The sequence below is a fragment of the Astatotilapia calliptera genome, chromosome 7 (genome assembly GCF_900246225.1).
Source record: "Astatotilapia calliptera chromosome 7, fAstCal1.2, whole genome shotgun sequence".
NCBI lineage: Eukaryota > Metazoa > Chordata > Actinopteri > Cichliformes > Cichlidae > Astatotilapia > Astatotilapia calliptera.
Window position 1 is genome coordinate 28248578 of NC_039308.1, and position 10248 is coordinate 28258825.

The 10248-nt window shown below is 40.3% G+C and overlaps 1 protein-coding gene across 1 annotated transcript in view; it reads right to left on the reverse strand.

Annotated features, from left to right (window-relative positions):
- Positions 1–8202, reverse strand: part of grin3a (glutamate receptor, ionotropic, N-methyl-D-aspartate 3A) — a 53977-nt gene extending 45775 nt beyond the window's left edge. Inside the window, exon 1 of the mRNA XM_026174200.1 lies at positions 6757–8202. Coding sequence (XP_026029985.1) covers positions 6757–7512 — 756 coding nt within the window. The 5' untranslated portion in view covers positions 7513–8202. The remainder of the gene's footprint in view (positions 1–6756) is intronic.
- Positions 8203–10248: the final 2046 nt, after the last annotated feature.

Sequence of the window (10248 nt, forward strand, 5' to 3'; positions counted from 1 at the left end):
CTTTTAGGTCAGAGCTGGTTTAACTGTTTTGATACACTTGACATGTTTGAATTTGGTTCCTTTGTTCTGTTATTCTGTAATCAGCTAACAAATCCTTGCCAGTGTGGAAAACTTATTTCCAACCGTAGCAGTGCTACAAACAAAACTGCTGATTTTTTGGAACTTTGCCCCTAACATTAAATTAAGTAACAAACACCGGCTGATAAACAGTCCCCAGCCCCCTGTTATTTACATTGACTTGCCACTTTATTATGTACCCCTGTTCAACTGCTCATTAAACACAGATATCTAATCAGCCAGTCATGTGGCAGCAACTCAATGCATTTGGGCCTGTAGACATGGTCAAGTCAACCTGCTAAAGTTCAAAACAAGCATCAGAATAAGGAAAAAATGTGATTTAAGTGACTTTGACAGTGGGATAGTTTTTGGTGCCAGACAGCCTGGTCTGAGTGTCTCAGAAACTGCTAATCTACTGAAATTTCCCCTCTAAATCATCACTAGGGTTTACAGAGAATGACCCAAAAAAGAGAAACTATTCAATTCAATAAGTGGAAGTTCTTAAAATAAAAATGCCATATGTCAGATGAGAATGACCATGTCCTTAGAGCCACAAAAGGAAAGAAACTGTAACTCCAATAACTATGCATTGCAACCATGGTATGCCGAATATCATCTCTTGATGCAAACATGTTGCACCTTGAAGATGACAGGCTATATCAGCAGACGACCACACCTGGTACACCTGCTGTCACCTAAGAACAGGAAGCAGAGGCTAAGATTAACACAGACTCGCTGGTCTGATGAGTTTCAAAATCTGGTGTAAACAACAAGAAAAACAAGGATCCATCCTGCCTTCTACCAACACTTAGTGGTAGTTATGGTGTAATGGAGTGGAGAATATTTTCTTGGCACAAAAATGATCCAGTTTGAGCAGAGCTCCTTTGGGATGTGGTGGAACAGGAAATTCACATCATAGATTTGATGCCCACAAATTTGCAGCACCTGTGTGATACCATCATACCAATTTAGACCAAAACCTGAGAGGAATTTTTTAGATATGAAAAATTAAGGTACTTCCAAAGAGAGAAGGGCTGTATCCAATGAAGTGTCCAGTGAGTTTCAGTTGCCACTATTCCAACACGCTAAAACCATGATTGCTCAAAATGTCAAACTTTATGAGCTCATGTTAGTTTGTAACCAACTATGAAACAGCAGTGCTGGTCTTTATATTGAATCCAGTCTTCTCTGCACATCTTGCACATCTCTTTGATTTGAGATATCATGCCAAATCAAGTGAAATGCCTATAACTCTTGAACTTAAAGTTTTATCAGTAGTCTGGCTAGTCTTTACACCCATGCCAAATTTAAGGTTTGCCAAAGTACAATAACAAGTATTGCTTGATGCAAATTTCTGCTACTCGAATTCAATAAAGGCTAAAGAAGACAGTCCCATTCTTAACAGTTAACTCTTTAATGCTGTCATACATGCACTTTCCAATCCAATCCAACCCACTTTCATCGCAGCACCACCATCAGGTCTCTTACAGGACTATTATTATGTAAAACTTCCGTCTGTGCTTTTAGCTGACTCCTGAAAGCAAGTCGCAGCTTATGGCAGTAACACCGCAATTTCACCAGAATCTGCAAATTTACAGTTCATATTTCTAATTCTAGTTTCAGTTTTATTTAATTTTATGTTCATGAAAGGTTATAAAAGTCTTTTTTATTCGTACGCTGATGTATTCAAATTATGAATGAAAGACCATGTTGGTTTTAATAGCAGTTGAAATATTTTCTTCAAGAGTCTCAGAATAGAAACACGATAAAAAGAGAGTCAATATTGAACTCAGCAGGTGTCTGAACACATTACTGTCAGAGATTAAATAATCAAATTCACTATTAAGGTTAATAATTGATGTTGGGTTTCAAGTTGTTCTACACTGGTTGGTTCCAGAAGACACACCTTGTTAACAAAACACTCAGTTCCATAGTGTTGAGCTATAGTATGAAGCTCTTTCATTGGCATAGTTATTTCCTGTTTGGTGGTAATGAATTTGCTCATTTGTTTGCAATAATCAGTTAAATGCAGACTACACACATAGATCAGAGCAGATACATTTGAAAGGTGACACTCATCCCTGTAATACTTGAAATAACATTAAATAGGTCAGAGGGCTGCATGAGCTGCATGAGCTGTCAGATCTGCGTCAGTATACCTCGGCATACTGTACCCAGTATACAATATGGCACTTAATCAGTCGCACACTTGTTTGCTTGCCTGAACCCACAACACCAAACACAGAATTAAAGTTGTTTAAGGGACCTGAGTGAACCACTTTAATTGCTTTACAACTTTTACACAAGCTTTGCACAAAAAAGTTCATTAGATTAATCTGTTGTTTAATTTGATTTATCCTGTTAATCACTCTGTCTAATAGACATGCAAATAAGATATTTATTAATCAGCTTATTGCATACACGTGGATAGATTGTTGCTGGAACAAAAGCACCTACAAAAGCAATTGCAAATGTTTTATTTCAGATTTAAAAGTCCTCTATCAGGGAGGAAAATGGTAATGCAGTCCACGGGGCATCAGAGTCTCACCTGCTCTCATTCTCCAGGAGGATTGGATGGATTATTTTCAACTGCGGCACTTCTGCACTGTGATCTCCATAAATCTGTAACCCTCTCTTTGTTCTTCATGTAAATAAACAGGAAAAAAAAATTGTACTGAGTGTGGCTCCTTGCTCCCCTACATAAATACAGAGATCTGCTGCTTTCAGTGTGCTGTGAAATCCCGGCTCTGTTGTCACTGTGCTCTCTTTTTTTAATCCCTCCTTGCTTCAAAAAATGATTTTCCCCTGTGATTTCCACATCTAAAACACATTAGCTGCAACTTGTTGTGCTAAGAAACTTGCAGAGTTTGCTGTATGGTAAAAAAAAAAAAAAAGGTATGGACTGACAGACTCATGAACCAGTGGACAAATCCAGTAATGACTTAGTTATTGTTCTTAATACAATGAATCATCTAATCAAAGAAAAATCAATAACCATCTACCATTTGTTATTGTAATACAATCGTTAGTTAACCAATTTAGTTAAATGAATGCATTGCAGAACAACTGAATTGTTATGGAAGACCTATTACGCTCAGTACCAGTTTCATATTTTTTATTTTTGTATTCCACTAGAAAAGCTGTGGAGGATCCACAGTTCAAAATAATCCTTATCTATCTGCACCCTCAGTTCATCCTCTGTCTCCCTTCAAGGCCAGCCTCGCCTTGAAGCCAAGTCTCTTCTGATTGGATGGCCCTCGCAAACAGGTTTGAACACTGCGTGGGAGATACTGCACTGATCACAGCTAGAGCTGTGTGGCTAAGATGATCGCGTTAATGATACCCACTCTCTTGACATCATGATGGAAACTAAGGATTAAGAGCAGTCTAAAGCTCAAACCTTTGGATCCAAAGGCATTCTTGCACATATATTAAACTTAGTACTTAACATGGGCCTATTATACTTTTTTATACCACATATACTGTTAGATTGCTGGATGTTTTAAAGATTGCAAGTCGACTGCTCAAACTGAATGACCATTTGCATGACACTATGTGGAAAGGCTGCTCAGTATAGACAGAATTTATTGCATGTTTTCTGTAGGTCTGATTACATTGGAGCAGTATACCTAATAAAGTGTTTATATGGTATATATTGCACATACATCATGATATTGGCGCATACCTGTAGCAATGTTGATTTTTCGCATACAGTTAGTGCTGACACATAACTGGAATAAGTAGCAATGTGAAGATGCTCTGTCTTTCTGTATATATGTGCGTATGTAGCTATCTTTCCACAGTCTCTGGGTCAGCATGGGATATATTTCCACTTTAAAACTAAGTCCTCCTATCTGAGATGACTGGTCTTTCCCAGAGAGCTTCCTTTTGCCAAGAGTTCCTCAGTTCTTTGGCTTTTATATGCTAAATTCTCATCCCTTTCCTGCTATCAAAACCACTCACCACAACTCCCAGCCCAGTTCCTTTACTCTGAGGTCACTTTATCCTTTGCTCCATAATCTCCATATTCTCATGCAGCTTCATCATTCTGACACTTACATAACATACTGTGGGCAGATCACGTTATCAAAAGTTTTTTTTTTTTTGATGATTCATTGTATTACACAAATGTTCAGCTGTGAACCTTGTCTTTAAACTTTGACTTTAAACATTCCAGGATAAAATAAAAACTCAAGGTCAAACAAAGTGAGGAAATAAACACTAATGAGATCATCTCAAGACATCCAAAAAGTTTTTGCACTTTTCACACTCAAAAAATGTTTTAGAGAAATTGCTGTCAGCCTGCAGTTGGGATTTGCCAGTGAAACTAGATTGAGTCAGAAGGGAGTTAAGCCATTTCTCTAAAAGTCTCACACAAGCACTGCACACACTATTTCCTAGTCAGTTTTTTTGCACATGTTCATCCTTCCATTCAACAGTCTTCCCATCTACTCCTCTATCAATCAATCATCCTTAACTTTTGGTTTGTCAGTTGTATCCATTACTGTTATTTCACTTCTAGGAATCAGTTTTGACTTTAAACACCTGCTGACTCCTTACAGAGAAACCCTTCCTTGTGCACAGAGCAGGAAATTAGATATTATCCTAGAAACACACACACATTCTTACGCACACATATACACCAACACATAAACAGACACAAACTGTCTGACAAAGCCACACACACACATTACTATACCCTAGTAGGTGGCAAGTATCCCAGAACCCTTCAGTCCAGCTAATGGGTTTGGATGTGTGCATGAAAAAAACACATTCTTTGTCCCTCCTTTGGATGTTTGTGTGTAGAATATTACAAATACAGAAACACATGCAGATTGTTGGCTTTCTCTCACTGATGTGCAATATCTCTTCTTTGTAGCATCACCCAATTAAAGAGGTTTACAGTGTATTACACCAAATCATTTTTGGGAATGTGCGTGTGCCTATTCCTTCTTGTGCTCGATAGCACAAACAAATAAGGGGGCAAACTCACAGCAGGTGTTTTTTCCACAGAATTATTACTGATGCCCCTCCACGCTAATGAATATAGTATTTACATTACTAACTAGTTTCCCCTTTGCTCTCATTTTAGCTGCAAACTCCACCAGCAAGCTTCGCACTGGTGCGTTGTGCAAGAGTTTATTTTTCAACGATCTCCAACGTAAGAACTGCTGCTGCTTTTGCCTTAACTGTTAAAAATTGACATAAATCAGAATAAAAATCCATATCATTTTATACTGGTTTCAGGGTATTGTTTTATTTTCCAAAAGCCCTGACAAGAATCTATAGTGTTTATATAGATATATACAGTGCTCATATATTGAGCACTTTTGACTCATATACGTAAGTCTGAGTAAATAAAGAATTACAATTACAAAAGAATCCATGTTTGTGCCAAAAGAAATGTTTACTTGTACTGAAGGATTAAAGTGCCTTATTATTTATAATAATAATAAGGAGTGTATATTGGTATATGGAAAAAAAATCAGAACACCACTGCAAACTTTAGTTTATATAGTGATGTAATGGTTTCCTGCCAAGTCTGGACTCCATATGGTATACACAAGGAACTGTACTCAAGGTATTTCCAGTGGTACAATGTAAAAAAATGAAGCAAAGTTTTAGCCTCACTGTAAAACCACCGAAATACACTCAAAATCTCCTCCATGGTTTATTATGTGGATTCACCTTTTGAACTGGTCCGATGAGAGGAGTGTTATGCAGCTTAAAACGGTTCTGCATGAATGGGTTTTTCTTGTATGCTACAGTTTTCTGACACTAATCTCATTATTAGATATGGGCCTGCTAAATATTAGTAGCTGGGTGGCTAAAGAGCAACCTTTTACTTCTTTGTTAAAAGGAAAGGTGTTAGGTCATAAATGTACATGCCAACACAGTGATTTAACTAAAGAGTGTTGTCCGCCTTTACCTCCGTTGTCCAGCAAATGAGATGTCAAAATTTAGCATCACACTGACTTATGACTAAGAGTTTTGACTGCAATATACTGCCATAACCTCCTTCACCACAGTGCAGACATAGTGGGATTCTGAATATCAACAAAGTATTTGTTTATGTATCTATACCGCGGGGCATGTGCTGCTAGGTGCACACTGTTGTTGACTGCACACTGTCAATCAAACCATTTTTAAACATTTTATTCTGCAGAAGAGAAGCACTGCTCTTTTTTCTGCTGAAACACCCTTTAAATTCAGTAGATTTCAGCACCATGGACAGAGCGGCTTTCCGCCATGCTCCTTTTGTCTTTGACTGTTTAATGAAACTTTTTTTTCAGAGTTATGAAAGCCAGCTTGTGCCATTTCACCTTAAATTGTGCCATTTAAGTTTGATTGACTGGGTAAACGCTGAACAAGAACGGGAAGATCTGTGCTCTTGTTGAAGGGACATCAACAATCAGCCACTGAAGGAGGCGTTTCTAGCTCTAGTCCCTGGCTTAAATGATGGCCACTGATGGCTCGCGGTGCACTGTAGTCTGTATCCACACGTATTTAAATTAGTTAAATAAATTACATGCATTCGGTGCATGGTGTACACGCAGTTTAAAGAGGTTGTCAGACTGCGATGTAAAGTTTCTTGCGTTATATTACTATAACACGTCACACCAGCACATTGCAGTTGTATGCCGAAGTGAAGCAATCAACAGTTAACAGTTCAAATTTAGCTAGGAAATAACTTTTTACCTTACTGTGGCGCGAGAACTCCCTCTGCACAACGCTGACTACAGGTACCTGAAGCGCGAGTGAGACGAATTCCAACTTGACGAACTCGTCCCTGTTCCGTGGAAAGGCGATCATGGCAGAAACCCCCTGCACAACCACGGTGTGACATACACTCTCCACGAAGGACAGCGGGTCCTCGTTTTCGGGGTTGCCCGTAGAGGAAAAGGAGAACGCGGGCAGTTCTCCGAGTGTGGATCCAACAGCCATGACAATCTCCAAGGATAAATTGTAGGGTAGCAACCCAGCCCGGTTCAGAGCCTCGACGGCGAGCAGAACCGAGTCTCGGGGTGCGAACACGCGATTTTCCGCCGAGGTGTTCTCCTCCCGTTGGCGTGCCTGGCTTTTACTCCTGTTTGCGCCCCGCTGACTGTTAACGGACGCTCTAGTCCTAAGGCTTCCATACCCAGGCGCACTGGCACTTGTTTTAAACGGTCTTTCCAACTCCAACTGCTGCTCTTCTGTCAACTCTCTTTCGTTTCCCCAGTCCTCAGAGCCGCTGACAGCCATAGCAGAGAGCAAGCGAGGCTGAACGTGCAGAGCTCCTATCCGAACCGTGTGGCCGATTCGTTTGAGCACTTGGCACGGTTGCGGGTGCGAGTGAGCGCAAATCGGAAGAAAGATGAGAGCACACAACACTAAACATATTAGTGGCAAGACCCTGGTGCCTGGTCGCGCTGCCGGGCCACTCATCATCACCATCCCCACCGACTTCATCATCCCCGCTCCACAGCTCCTCCGGATGCCCGGTCCAACCACACAGCGGCTGAACACCGGGACCGCTCCGTTGGTCTGCGTCTTGGCCCCCTGCCTGTGGCCCCGGTGTGCCGCACAGACCAGCGGTAGCCCCCGCAACAGGACCGGTTCCAGCTGGTGGTAAAGTTGTGCGTTTTCCCTCGGACACAGACAACAGGCTGCTGAGGCGCGAGATTAGGCACGAGCCGCGCACAAGCAAAAAATGATCCCCAAAAGTGCTGTTTTTCATCTCAAAAGATTTTCATCATTCAAGCCTCGGATTACTAAACATGTCGTGGAAACAAACGGCAACATTTCCACATATTCCACAGGCAGAAAAGAAAATGCAGCAGAGTGTGTAGGCAAGCCCTGCCTAGGTCGAAAAAGGTTAATGCGCATCAAACACATTCCAAAGCAGTGGAATCCACCTCTGGAAAAGTCTGATAGCTTAATGGAGTCAAAGGAAAATCATCCCATTATCATCCACAAGGCAGGGGCAAAGGCAGCTGTTTTTTTTTAAACGTTTCCCCCCTTTTAAAAAAAACACCCAGAAAAACAAAAGACACCCAAGTAGAAGCTTTCCAGAGCGCACGCGCTGCTTGGCTCGAGTCAGCCTCTGTGCTGGTGAGACCACTGGCACCAGAGCGTGGTCTTTCTGCGCACATTCCAAGGAGATTTAACCCCATGTTTACTTTACAACCACCAGCCACCCCTCACTTTTCACAGTGTCAGTGCGAAAGAAATGCGGACATGGTCATGGGCATGGTACTGGTGTCATTTATTCATAATCCCGACATGTCAAAAATAAATAAATACAGCACATTGATTATGTGTCACGTGGGAAGATTTGTGAGATTTTACTGGAGACAAAACCAGACAGCTACCTGTTTTATGTATGAGGACACCCAATCATACATTGTTTAACGGATGTGTTTCTTTGGTAACTCACATGTCAGAGGTCACCCGGGACCCAATCAGCAGACCGAGTTTAAACAGGATCCAGATTAACGATTGGTTAATGGTCTGATGGTCTGATCTAGATTAATGATTGGCTAATGATCACTTTTGAAATAGGAGGCACGCCCACTGAGATAGTGGAAGATAGATGACCCTGATCGATCCAATATGGGCTGACCTTACAGGAAAGGACTGAAACAGGGAGAGAGTCGGGGAAGAGAAATTTTGACAGGAGAGGAGCGGGAGGTGGTGACTAATGGTAGGTAGGAGGAGAGAGAAGCAGAGGTTATGGTGAGGGGGGAAAAGGCTTAGGAGGGAACCGTGGATAAGAGATGAAAAGTGAGGAGAGGAGAATGGTAAGTGGGGAAGAAGAGCAGAGGAGTGAGAGAGGAGAAGAACAGGTAAATGGAAATAGAATGTGAGGTGATATAAGATGGTGCTTCAGTTGCTGCGTCTTTAAAGAATCAAGGCTATTGAAGAAGATGAAAAAACAGATGGAGGGAAAACAGAAAGAAAATTACATCAAGAGACATATTCAAGGTGAGAATTAAGCCTGTCTTGCACTGCGTGTTGAAGTGGGATACCAGGCCACCATATGCTGCATAGCTCTTTTCAAAAGGGCTTCACAGTGTTCATTCTTATTCCAGGTCTTGATGAAAAAATAGGTCAATCACATAAATATTGAAGATTACCTCCACATGCCATTTAAATTTGGCTTAGTGGTGGAAATTCCCACTTGTATATAAATACTGAAAATATGTTTTCAGCGCTTTCATATTGTAGCCTGGTATCCTCACCTGACTCGAGGAAATGCCTCATTTTTTGAGACAGTATGATCATTCTGTTTGGAAGGAATATTTCCAAAGTATTAAATAACTGCCACACATCAAAAGACTATTGTGTGGTCCACTAGTGATCAGGGTTGGCCTGGTCATATGCAAACAACAACACACTTTGCTTAGTCTCCAGAGGCCCACACTTTCACAGTGCCCTATTACTTTTAATTGTATTTTTTAAAATTTCATACTTTTAGTAATCCAATCTGAGAGATAATAGAAAATGTGGTCAAGTCACAGACAGGATAGAAACGATAACTTTTATTTAAAATAACCATTTTTGTAACCCAAACTTTGCTTTCATCCAAGAATGGTCCATTTGCAGTATCCACTGCCTTTTATACATTTACACTGTAGCTGTCAGTTTGATGAGATAATGTGGCGACATGCTTCCTGAAGATCCTCCCACAGTGTTAATTGTTTTAATGGGCACTTATATACCCTTTAATCAAACTGTTCTCACAACAACTTAAATACCCCGAGGTCTGATTTCTGTGCCACTATACACAGAAAACCAGATGACAAATTCTTTGCTAAATAAGTCTTGCATAGTTTCAAGCTGTACTTTAGATCATTGTTATAGGAGGAAATTTGCTTCAGTAATGCAACAGCCACAGGGTGTGGATTGGCATTTTGAAATGGAATAGTAGCTTTCCTCAAGATCATGCTTTATTATAATGCTTTTGTGTATTATGCTGTTTTTTTGTGATTAAGATATTTTCATTCAACTGTATTTTTAACATGTTTGTATAGCACTTTTGAAAAACTGTTTTGAAAAGTGCTATATAAAAAAAATTCTTACTTTACTACTGCCTACTGAAGATCAAAAATGAAAGTGTTACATTACAATAAATGTTGCACTCAATTAGTCATATTGAGCATGACTTTTATTATTATACTATCATTTATATTAAAGTTACCTGACACC